The 13,122-nt window shown below is 43.4% G+C and overlaps 1 protein-coding gene across 1 annotated transcript in view; it reads right to left on the reverse strand.

Annotated features, from left to right (window-relative positions):
- TMOD1 (tropomodulin 1) overlaps window positions 1-13,122 on the reverse strand; it is a 91,898-nt gene that overhangs the window by 42,717 nt on the left and 36,059 nt on the right. Inside the window, exon 3 of the mRNA XM_003260539.4 lies at window positions 5,715-5,871. Within this exon, the coding sequence (XP_003260587.1) occupies window positions 5,715-5,871 (157 nt within the window). The remainder of the gene's footprint in view (window positions 1-5,714; window positions 5,872-13,122) is intronic.

The raw sequence follows: 13,122 nt of genomic DNA on the forward strand, positions 1-13,122 counted from the left end.
ACCCTGAATTTCCACACAAAAAAACCTATTAGAACTAATAAAGTCAGCAATATTGCAGGGTACAAGATCAACATACAAAAATTAGTGGTGTTTCTGTACATCAGCAATGAAAAATTTGAAAAGGAAATTAAGAAAACAGTTTCATTTATAATACATCCAAAGAATAAAACTTGGGAATAAATTCAACCAAAGGGGTGAAAGACTTGTACAACGAAAATTATAAAACATTACTGAAGGAAATTAAAGACCTAAATAAATGAAAAAATATTTTCGGTTCTTGGATTGGAACACTTAATATTATTAAGATGGCAATGCTACCCAAAGCAATCTACAGATCCAAGTAATCCTTATCAAAGTTCCAATAGTCCTTTTCCCAGAAATAGAAAAGGTGATCCTTAAATTCATATGGAATTACGGGCCACAAATGCCAAAACAATCTTGAAAAAGAGCAAAATTAGAAAACTCATCCTTATCGATTTCAAAACTTACTAAAAAGCTAAACAGTGTAGTGCTGGCGTAAGGATAGATAGATAGACAATGAAATAGAATTGAGCGTCCAGAAAGAAACCCAAACATCTATAGCAAATTGATTTCAACTAGGGTGCAAAGTGCATTCAATGGGGAAACAATAATCGTTTCAACAAATGGTATCGAGACAACTGAATATCCACATGCAAGAGAATGAAGTTGGACCCCTATTTCACACCACATGTGAGGTTGAACTCAAAATGGAATGACTTAAATATAAGTTAAGACTATAAAATTCAGGCCGGGCGTGGTGGCTCATGCCTGTAATCCCAGCACTTTGGAAGGCTGAGATGGGCAGATCCCCTGAGGTCAGGAGTTCGAGACCAGCCTAGCCAACACGGCAAAACCCCATCTCTACTAAAAATACAAAAATTAGCCAGGCGTGGTGGTGTGTGCCTGTAGTCCCAGCTACTCGGGAGGCTGAGGTAGGAGCATCGCTTGAACCCAGGAGGTGGAGGTTGCAGTGAGCCGAGATTGTGTCACTGCACTCCAGCCTGGGAGACAGAGCAAGACTCCATCTAAAAAAAAAAAAAAAAAAAAAAAACTATAAAATTCTTAGAAGAAAACATAAGCGTATGTCTCTATGACCTTAGAATTGGCAGTGGAGTCCTAGATATGATAACAAAAACACAAGCAACAAAAGAGAAAATAGATCAACTGGACCTCATCAGAATTTAAAAGTTTTGAGCATCTAAGGATACTATCAAGACATTGAAATGACAATATACAGATGGGGAAAAATATTCACAAATCATATATGTGATAAGGTCTAGTATCTAGAATACAGAAAGAACTTTTACAACTCAACAACAAAAGGAAAAACAACCCAATTTTAAAATGGGTAAAAGACTTGAATAAACATTTCCCCAAAGAGGATACACATATGGCCAACAAGCACATGAAAAGATGCTCAACATCATGGCTTGTTAGGGAGATGCAAATCAAAACTACAATGAGATACCACTTCACACCCATGAGGATGGCTACAATTTTAAAAAATGGAAAATGTATGTTGGCAACGATGTGGAAAATTGGAGCCCGCATACGTTGCTGATTGGAGTGGAAAGTGGTATGGTTGCTATGGAAAAGAAGTTAGCAGTTACTCAAAAAATTAAACATAGAATTGCTGTATCATTCATCAATTCCACCCCTAGGTATGTACTCCCAAAGAATTAAAAACAGGCATTCAAACAAATACTTCTACAAGAATGTTCAAAGCAGCATTAATCACAATAGCCAAAAGGTGGAAATAACTGACATGTCTATCAGTGGATGAACGGATAAACAAATTGTGGAATATCATTCAGGTATAAAAAGGAATAAAGTACTGATTCGTGCTACAACATGGATGAGTCTGGAAAACATTGTGCTCAGTGAAAGAAGCCAGACACACAAAGTCACATATTGTATGATTTCATTTGTAGAAAATACACACAATAAGTAAATCCATAGAAACAGATTGGTGGTCACTAGCGGCTGGGGCAGAGGGAGTGTGAGAATAACTAACTGTAATAGGTACAGGGTTTTATTTTGGAGCAATAAAAGTGTTTTGGGCCTTGATAGAGGTGGTGGTTGCACAATGTTGTGGATTGCTCATTTTTAAATGGCTAATTTTATGTTATATAAGTTTTGCCTCAATTTATAAAAACCTACACAGCTCACAGTAGCTGTTGATGGAGGATAAGCTGAAGGGAGTGTGGGTGGAGGTACGGAGATGATTAGGAGGTCGGTGTGGGTGCAACACCAGGGTCGTAGTGGTGAAGGTTGAGAGGGAGTGGGAAGCGCATAGAGAAATGTCCAGAAAGATATTCCCTAAAATGGGATCAGTGCTTATTTTCAGTGAAGGAAATGATTTTGAATTACTTAGCTTTATTGTGTAAACTGTTTACAGCAAATATCAATTACCTCTATCAGCAAAACACACAACAGAATCATTTGGGGAAAAAAATGTATCATAACCTCTGTTAATATCAGATTCCAGGGATCCAGAAAAGAGGAAAACACACAAGGAAAATAAAACTCCTAAAAAGGAACTCAAGTATTAAAATGACTAATGCAATGGCTGAGATGAATATTCAATAATTATTTAAGACCTGTGGTTTATTATACCCCATAACAGCTTCCTCCAGTGAGGATGGTGACTCTGAGCCACTGTAAGAGGTACCTAGACTTCTTCCCTTCATCTTACTAGTGGCATGTGAATGTGATGGCTGGAGCTTCAGCAGCCAGATAGACCATGAGGACAAAGACAGGTTGTAGGGGTGGCAGAATGAAAAGCTGGAAAGGGTTGTGATCCACGATGCTAAGGAATATGCCTTACTAGCCCTGGAATGCCTAAGAAAATTAAACTCCTTGATTAAGTCTCTGTTACTTTTATTTTCCCCCCAGCACATGCAGCCAAATCTAATTCTAATGAAAACATCCTGCCTAGAGCTATATTCTGGTCTCTCCCACTTGAATGAGAAGGCCTCCCTTTCCAAATTCCTCAGGGCTTTGTGCCAGTTTATGGCTCTTCCCACATACTATCAGGTCTTGCAGTGTGGGGTGCTGTTTCCCGGCAGCCCAAGCTAACTCTAGGCCTGGTATGGGGGAAGTGCTTGGTAGAGGCTGGAGTGAATGGCCCTGAGCCTGCCAGTCAGAGCTGGAGGGTCTCCTGCCCCACTGGCTCTGAGACCTCCACTTATTCAAGTCATAAGAACTCCAACAACTGGCATTCAAATATCCAAGATGATGATGATGATGATGACGATGATGATGAACCTTTTGGGCTTGTTGCTATACGGAAGTGGAATGAATGCTAACTATTCTCCTTGGTCAGCCTGGTTTTTCATGAAGGCAGTCCAGCTCTGGGAGGCTAGGGAGCTTCTCCCAGCTCTGCCCAGTCCAGAGCTGGAGGAGTGGCAGGACTGATTTGTGTACTGTTCAGACTCCCTTCCCCATCCCTCACACCATCCTCCAGGTCCTCCCCTGGGAGGGGTGTGGGTACATGAGGAAGTGGACGCCAGCAATGACTCACCTCGCTAGGTGTCCACCCAGGTCTGCTGCCCATCCCCACTCCCTGCCCTTGTCCTCAACTTCTCTCCGGCCACCCCCTCCAGGATTCCTCTGACCATGCAATCCTTTCAAAATTCAGAAGTTCTATAATCTAGATGCCCCTTAGGCCTCCCTGGACTTCCAGTTTTCAGTGAAACCTGGACTGAGCTCCAAGTCCAGGGTTTGGAATGGCTCAAAGTCCTCTGCACAATGTCTACCCCCGCGTGTGTCCTCATTTTATGAAGCAGCTACTTAGGGCCGGGCATTGAGCAAATACAACAGTGATACAGGGGAGCCAGCCACAGATGTGGACCCGGGGCTCACAATGCATTCTCAGGGGTGGAGGGAATGGAAGAGACCGAAAAGAAACAATTAATTACACCATTAATTAATTAGAATTAGTGCTTTCATTCAACAAATATTTATTAAGTGCCTTCTATGTGCTACGGATTTATTAGGTGCCGGGAACAGAATGATGAACAAGACAGATACGGTCTTTGCATTCCTGTAGCTGGTATTCTAACGAAGTAGTGCACAAATCCACTAAACATTTATTTAATTTTAGCTCATCCATTCATCCAACAACTCTCTACTCAACCCTACTATATGGCAGGCCTCGTGCTGGCTGCATGCTGGGAGTACCACTTGAGCAAAAACAGCCCAAGTGGTTGCCCTCAGGGAGTTTACAGGCTAGTGAGAGAGATAGATGAAAAATGAAGAGATGCTGATAAGATGTGAGTTGCTCTGAAGGACACACACAGGCTCCTGTGTTGGAAAATAACCAAGCGGGGGAGTTGGAGAGGGACTGCCTGTCCTGAACAGAGTAGACAGGGATGGCTTCCCTGAAAGAGAAGACTGTACAGTTGAGACCCAAAGGACAATAACAACTAATACTTCAGTAGCATTCATTTCCTGCCAGATGCTGTTCTAAGCGCTTGACAGAGAGATGAACTCACTTAACCTTCATTACAACCTCATGAGGCTGGTATTTTCATCATCCCTGTTTTACAGAGAAGGAAATGGAGGCACAGTAGGTTAAAACATTTACATATGTTCACACAGCTAGTAAGTGGTAGTGCCAGGATTGCAACTGAAATAGATCTAGCTCCAGGCTGTTTCTGACTATTGTATCTTACCGGGCAGGAGGAGCCAGCCATGAAGAAGACAGCATGGAGCTGGGCAGCAGGACCAGCACTCCAGGCATAGGGAGTACGTGCAAAGGTCCTGAGGTGGAAAGTTTGAGAACAGCAGAAGGAGGCCTGTGGAACAATGGGATGAGGGGGATATTGGAGAGGGGCGGAGGGTTTGGAGAGCAACGGGAAGTCCTAGAATGGATGGTCAGGGAGGCCATCTCTGTTTCCTGGGGCCTTCAAGATGGCTTGTCTCAGGCTGAAGCAGAGAGTAAAACAGGACAGATGAAGGAAGGGAAGCTGCAGCTGCCAGCGAGAGGAACTTTGGAGAAAGAGCAGAGAGAATCTGGGTGGAGATGGTTAGTGCATCTCTAGTCCCTGGTTTGCATAGGATGGTCCCTGCTTAGGCTTCATGTCCTGATGTCATTTTTTTTTTTTTTTTTTTTGAGACGGAGTCTCACTCTGTCACCCAGGCTGGAGTGCAGTGGTGCGATCTTGGCTCACTGCAACCTCCACCTCCTGGGTTCACGCGATTCTCCTGCCTCAGCCTCCTGAGTAGCTGGGACTACAGGCTCGTGCCACCATGCTCGGCTAATTTTTGTATTTTTAGTAGAGACAAGGTTTTGCCATGTTGGCCAGGCTGGTCTTGAACTTCTGACCTCAGGTGGTCTGCCTGCCTCGGTTTCCCAAAGTCCTGATGTCACTATTAACAGTTTCTTCTTTTACTCTCAAAACTGTTTAGGTTTGCATAAAAAAATAATCAGGATATCCTAGTGAAAGAAGGTTTAGGGAAAAGTTTTGCTGATTTGAGTGGATAGGAGTCTTTCTTCAGTCTACCCCCAAAACTTCATGAAATCTACATCATCTATAGATGCTTTTGAAGTTGGGTTTGGGTGTTTTGGCCAGGCAGGGATGAGGACAAGGAGGCCCAGTCACATTTGGCCCAACACAGGGCCTGGCATACAGTCGGCACTCAGTGGTGCATGGGGAGTGGCATATTATAACAGCAACATTGTTCAGTACCTCGTTTTTCCCCTGTGTAGGGGACCAGATCTTCTCGGTCCTTAAACTCCTTTGCTTGCTTTTCCAAGTGATCCAAGAGCTCCTCTCTTTTAAAGGGGCCCGTGGGCGCCTTGGTGGTCTGATCCTTCTGCCTCAGGCCTGCAGGCAGCAGTGCATTCTACAGTGGAGGTTGTGGGGGGCAGGAGAGAGAGAAAGAGAGAGAAAGAAAGAGAGAGTGGTCAGCTGCTGAAGACTTGCACTTCTCCAGAAACTCATCATTGAACAGAAGGGACCTCAGAGCTCATAGAATCCATGGTGTCCCTCGTTTTACATGTAAGGAATCTGAAACCCCAGGACGGGGAGGGACTTGCCCAAGGTGAAAGGCAGACAAGCGGCAGAGAGAGGCTAGGACTCAGGTCTCTCAATCCTCCAGTGCATCCCTGCCTCTAACATTTTTGAAGGAGAGGAGGTGAGGGGTCAAGGCAGCTGACTCCAGCCTGAGGACAGAGGGCACTGAAAGAGCATCTGTTGAGTGATGAATATGATTGAGATGTTGTTTGGATGCATAAAGATATTTACAGGACTTGAGTTGAGTATCAAGTGGCTGGAGAGAGAAGGAGCCAAAAGGGGGTTAAGCTGGGGCCCTGGATGGAGAATCAGGCAGGAAGAGGCAGACCAAAAAAAAAAAAAAAAGCTGGAGAAAGGCCCAGGAAAGCAGCGAGTTGAGCAGTGCCCTGCAGAGCTAAGAGAAGGACGGGGCATGCTCTCTGGCCACAGCCCCTGCTGGCCCTACCCGCTGCCTTCTAACCTCCTGACGGGTCTGTGCTCACAAACACTGGTGGTTAAATATTTTGAATGTCGCCCCTGGAGATGGGTATCTCAAGAAACATAACATCAACCAATTGTTCCCTTCTCTTCTTCAAACATAAGCAGGCTTCTAGGTGTGGGCTTACTGCTAAAGCAGATTCCTATTAGGGGGGATTGGAGTTACCCTCATGGGCTTCACTTTAACTCAACCCCTGGTACCCTAGGGAGTCAAAGAAGTTTATAGCTGCAAGGATGCTTAGAGATCATCTAGTGCATACACTCTCCCATTAGGGGAAGCTGAGGCATGGAGCAAGGAAAGATTTGCCCAAGGAATTTCAGGACAGATCTAGAACAAAAACCAGGGTCCTTCTTCAGATTTACTGGAGGAGGATGATCTTCATTTCTAATTGTTGTGTGCTCCCTGTTCCCTGCATTTGCAGAGCTAGGGGAATACATGGGTGGCTGGTATGGGTAGAACATCACCCAAAAGATACGCACCCTCAAACTGACTAAATTGAAGAGTCATTCCACCTCCAACCTTTTTTTTTTTTTTTTTTTGAGATGGACTCTCGCTCTGTTGCGCCCAGGCTGGAGTGCCGTGGCGCGATCTCGGCTCACTGCAACCTCTGCCTCCCAGGTTTCAGCAATTCTCCTGCCTCAGCCTCCTGAGTGGCTGGGATTACAGGTGCCCGACACCATGCCTGGCTAATTTTTTGTATTTTTAGTAGAGACGGGGTTTCACCATATTGGCCAGGCTGATCTCAAACTCCCGACCTCAAGTGATCTGCCTGCCTCAGCCTCCCAAAGTGCTGGGATTACCGTTCCCAGCCCCACTTCCAATCTTTGTACCATCAAAATGCATATCTTCAGTCACTCTCACAAACTCCATATCCTTTTCTGAAAGCCGCCTCTGTGAGGGGAATGTTATCAGGCATATGAAGATCACTGTATGACTGGCACATAGAGGGATACATCTTGGGAGGGAATACTATTGTTTAAGGAATCTTTTTTATTTTTTTTTACTTTTTTTTTTTTTTTGAGACAAAGTCTTTCTCTGTCACCCAGGCTGGAGTGCAGTGGCGTGATCTCAGCTCAATGCAACCTCCGCCTCCCGGGTTCAAGCAATTCTTCTGCCTCAGCCTCCCGAGTAGCTGGGACTACAGGCACATGCCACCACACCTGGCTAATTTTTGTATTTTTAGTAAAGACGGGGCTTCACCATATTGGCTAGGCTGGTCTTGAACTCCTGACCTCATGATCCACCTGCCTCGGCCTTCCTAAGCCCTGGGATTACAGGCGTGAACCACCACGTCCGGCCTAACTAATGCATCATTTTTTAAAAGGTGTACTATGCATAACACCACAGTGCTGTTTCAGTAAGAGTCGTGGCTGTAAGTTCAGGAGACCGCAGTGTGATCTTGCCTCTGGGAGGGCTGTAAGTGAGCAGGGCCCACCCAGCACAGAGCCGGGACAGACAGATAATGGGCTTGGCAGGTGGTGCTGGTGTACTTGCAGACAGATTTAGGCCACAGATCAAAAGAGACACTGGGAGTTGGAGCTTTTTATGAGAGGACAGTAGGCAGAAAATAAGGCCTGACTGACTTTGGGGTGGGGGGTATCAGGAACATAAGTGATGCTCCACACATCCCAGTTTTCCTTAAGCAGCAGTTCTCAGATATTGTCCACCATGATAGGCAGGACGGGTGATGCTCCCGGGTGAGCCATGCTTCTGTGGGCATGTCCCAGGTTTGATGGGACTTCCTGTAGCTAGCTGTGTGTGCCCACGCCTTCTCTTCCACAGCAGGGAGCTTACAGTGATGCAAGAGAGTGAGACAATACCTCATTGCCCTGCAAACGTCAATGTGTGACTACCCATAATGAATAATCCAAAGTCTTTGTGACATGCCTGCACTTCACAGTTACTCTACATCAGGCTTAAGCCCTGACTTGGAGTAATGATGATCCAACTACACAATCTTGGGCAAGTCCCCTAAATCTCATTGTGCCTCAGTTTCCATGGCTGTAATGTGAATAATGAGAGTTGCTCTCTCATAGAGTGGTTGAGAAAATTAAACTAGATAATGCAGAAAGTGTGCTCAGCATTGTGCCTAACATAGTAAATGGTCAAAAATTGTTACTTATGATCCCTTCTATTGTTATATAATCAGGTAAAATATATGTTAATAGGAGATTGGTTACCCAAATATGTATGTTTAACAGGGAATGTATAATCCAAATATAAATTCAAAAAACTAAAACACATAATTATAAAATGAATTAAGCACTGAAAGCAAGTGCTTATGCTTCTTAAGGATCCCCACAGGGAAGGCCTACAGATTTTCATTACCATAAAGGGTTTTAATGGCAGTAAGATGCTGGGGCATGTTCTGGCCCCAGAAAGGCTAAGTATTGCGATGGAAGAAATTCAGGGGTTGTAACTGAGGGGAGAAGGGTTTGCAAACTCTCATCTCTTTTCGAATCTATCTGGTAGAGGCCACGGATTTAGTTAAAGCAGAGTTTCTCAACCTCAACACAACTGACATTCTGGGCTGGACACTTCCTTGTCATGGAGGCCGCTCTACCCACTGGAGATTGTTTAGCAGCCTTTCTGCTCTCTATCTCCTAGATACTAGTAGCACTGCCCCCAGTTGTGACAACCAAAAATGTCTCCAAACATTGCCACATTTCTTTTATTTTTTTTCTTTTTTTTTTGAGATGGAGTCTCACTCTGTTGCCCAGGCTGGAGTGCAGTGGCGTGATCTCGGCTCACTGCAACCTCTGCCTCCCGGGTTCAAGCAATTCTGTCTCAGCCTCCCGAGTAGCTGGGACTACAGATGCCCACCACCATGCCCAGCTAATTTTTGTATTTTTAGTAGAGGTAGGGTTTCACCATGTTGGTCAGGCTGGTCTTGAACTCCTGACCTCAGGTGATCCACCGGCCTCGGCCTCCCAAAGTGCTGGAATTATAGGCGTGAGCCTCTGTGCCCAGCCACGACATTTCCTTTGAGGGGCAAAATTGCCCCTAATTGAGAGCCACTGCATTAAACAAAAAGCCATATAATTATAACATGTTATATAATAAAGATGTTTTTAATGTATTTCAAAAATATTATTTACAGAACATAAAAATATGGCTTCATTTATTCAAGTCTTTATTGAAAGCAGTTGATTTGCAAAAACAAAAATGTCAAAAGCCTTTTCTAATAACTCTAAGCTTATCACATTTTTAAAGTAAATATTGAGAATATCAGCCTCATTAGAGGTTGAAGTTTGTTTTCTTTCTATTAAATGGTATGTTTAACAAAATATCACATGATTGTCAGTAAAACCAAAGATAGCTGCATATTTTTAAACTCCTGATTGTTTATCACTTTAACTCATTTTCAAAAACAGCATGTGATCTCCCATTATATATAAAAATTAACTCAAAGTGAATCAAAGACCTAGATATAAGAACTAAACTATAAAACATTTGGAAGAAAACATAGGCATAAATCCTTCTGATTCTGGATTAGGCAATGGTTTCTTAGATAAGATATCAAAGCAATAAGCAACAAAATAAAAAAGTAGATGACTTGGACTTCATTAAAATTAAAAACATTTGTGCTATGAAGGACACTAGTGAGAAGACAAACCACAGATTGGGAGGAAATATTTGTAAATCATGTATCTCATAAGAGTTTCATATCTGGAATACATAAAAATCTCTTACAACTCAATAATATATGACAAATAACCCAATTTAAAAATGGGCCAGGCGTGGTGACTCACACCTGTAATCCCAGCACTTTGGGAGGCCCAGGCGGGTGGGTCACCTGAGGTCAGGAGTTCGAGACCAGCCTGGCCAACATGGTGAAACCCCATCTCTACTAAAAATACAAAAATTAGCCGGGCATGGTGGCGCACATCTGTAGTCCCAGCTACACGTGAGGCTAAGGCGGGAGGATCATTTGAACTTAGGAGGCGGAGATTGCAGTGAGCTGAGATTGTGCCAATGCACTCCAGCCTGGGTGACAGAGCTCCATCTCAAAAAAATAAAAATAAATAAATTTTTTAAAATGGGCAAGTGATCTGGATAGACATTTTTCCAAAGATTATATAAAAATGGCCAAAAAGCTCATGAAAAAATGCTCAATGTTATTATCCATTAGGGAAATGCAAATCAAATCTAGAATGAGATACCATTTCACAGCCAGCAGGATGGCAATAATAAAAAAACACAGATAATAACAAGTATTGATGAGAATATAGAGAAACTAGAACTCTCATACACTGCTGGTAGGAATGTAAAATGATACAACCCTTTCGGAAAATAGTTGTGCAATTTCTCAAAAAGTTAAACATAAAGTTACCATATGATGCAGCAGATGTATGTCCACCCAAATGCTTGTACATGAATGTTTATAACAGCATTATTCATAATAACAAAAGTACAAAACAATGTTTAATGTTTCGTCTAAGGTTCACCAGCTAATGAATGGATAAACCAAATGTGGTATATCCATACGATTGAATATTATTCAGCTGTGAAAAAAAAGTAGTATTACAACATGAATGACCCTTGAAAACATCATACTAAGTATAAGAAGCCAGATACAAAAGGCCAGGTATTATACAATTCCATACAATATATGAAACGTACAGAACAGTCAAATCTGTAGAGACAGAAAGTAGATTAGTGGTTGCCTAGGGCTAGTGTTATGGACTGGAATGTGTGCCTCCAATTCATATGTTGAAGCCCTCACCCCCAGAGTGACTATAATTGGAGACAGGGCCTGTAAGGAGATAATTAAAGTCAAATGAGGTCATAAGGGTGGAACCCTGATCTGATAGGATTGGTGTCCCTATAAGAAGAGATACCAGACAGCTGCTGCAACACGTCCTTCCGCAACCAGTCACCATGAGAACACACAGAGAGAAGTTGCTGTCTGTAAGTCAGCAAGAAAGCCTCTACCAGAAACTCACTCCTCAAGACCCTGATCTGGGACTTCTAAGCCTCTGGAATTGTGCAAAAATAAGTTTCTGTTGTTTAAGCCACCTAGTCTGTGGTATTTTGTTAGAGCAGCCTGAACAGGCTAATACAGTTGGGAAGGTTGAAGGGAGATGGACAGTGACAGCTAATGGGCATGAGGTTTCTTTTTGAGGTGATGAAAATGTTCTAAAATTGATCATAGTGGTTACACGACTCTGTGAATATGCTAAAAGAACAAGCCAATGAATGGCGCATTTTTCTTTTCTTTTTTTCTTTTTTTTTTTTTGAGATGGAGTCTCGCTCTGCCACCCAGGCTGGAGTGCAGTGGCGTGATCTCGGCTCACTGCAAGCTCCGCATCCCTGCCCCCACCCCGCCCCTCCGGGTTCATGCCATTTGCCTGCTTCAGCCTACTGAGTAGCTGGGACTACAGGCGCCTGCCACCACGCCCAGCTAATTTTTTGTATTTTTAGTAGAGACGGGGTTTCACAGTGTTAGCCAGGATGATCTCGATCTTCTGACCTCGTGATCCGCCCGCCTCAGCCTCCCAAAGTGCTGGGATTACAGGCGTGAGCCACCGCGCCTGGCCTGAATGGTGCACTTTAAGTGGATGATTGTATGCTATGTGAATTGTATCTCCAAAAAGCTGTTATTTTTTAAATGGCATATGTCATCTATGGGAAAATGATAAAAGTGGCTAATGCAGTAACTGCACCAAATGGTCATGGAATGCTGAGGACAGAAGGCTCTTCATGTGCCAGTGGTTCACAGTGATGCTGAGACTGGCCAGGCTAGAGCTGGCCAAATTTCAAATGGTGCCTGTTTTACAATGTGATTTATCTTATTATGTAAATTACTTGTGGAGAAGTTAACTGAACCTGAAAATATCGCCATAGAGCTCTCATGATTATTAGAACCTAATACTGACTCTCAGACCCGGGCTACTCAATAGGTGAGGGAAAGAGTTCCCACAACCATTCTGTTGTTGGCTCTGGCCAGGAGACTATTTGGTGATCACGCATGCATAGAAAAGCACCTCTCATTATCTTATTTCTTATTCATTCAATAAACATCTGCTAAATGAATGCTATGTATCCAGGCAGTGTGTTAACATGTAGGGCTATGACCCCACAGAGAGAAATTTAAAAAATTGGAGTAACCAGGGAGATGAGAGGTGAATGGAGAAAGTAGAGTAAAATTAAAGTTTTTCTTTGTTGATCTGTTTTGTTTGTTTGTTTGTCTGTTTTGTTTTGTTTTTGAGATGGAGTCTGGCTCTGCTGGCCGGGCTGGAGTGCAGTGGTGCTTTCTCAGCTCACTGCAACCTCCACCTGCCAGGTTCAAGTTATTCTCCTGCCTCAGCCTCCTGAGTAGCTGGGATTACAGGTGCATGCCACCATGCCTGGCTAATTTCTTTTTTTTTTTTTTTTTTTTTTGTATTTTTAGTAGAGATGGGGTTTCACCGTGTTGGCCAGGCTGGGCTCAAACTCCTGACCTCGTGATCCACCCACGTTGGCCTCCCAAACTGCTGGGATTACAGGCATGAGCCACCGCGCCTGGCCTAGAGAAAAATCTTAATTACACATAGTTATTCACTAAACACATGGTAATCAAGATCCTAAAGGGAGGAGAAGGTGTACTTTACTGAATAGCAA

Source organism: Nomascus leucogenys, chromosome 1a, assembly GCF_006542625.1.
Source record: "Nomascus leucogenys isolate Asia chromosome 1a, Asia_NLE_v1, whole genome shotgun sequence".
Taxonomy (NCBI): domain Eukaryota; kingdom Metazoa; phylum Chordata; class Mammalia; order Primates; family Hylobatidae; genus Nomascus; species Nomascus leucogenys.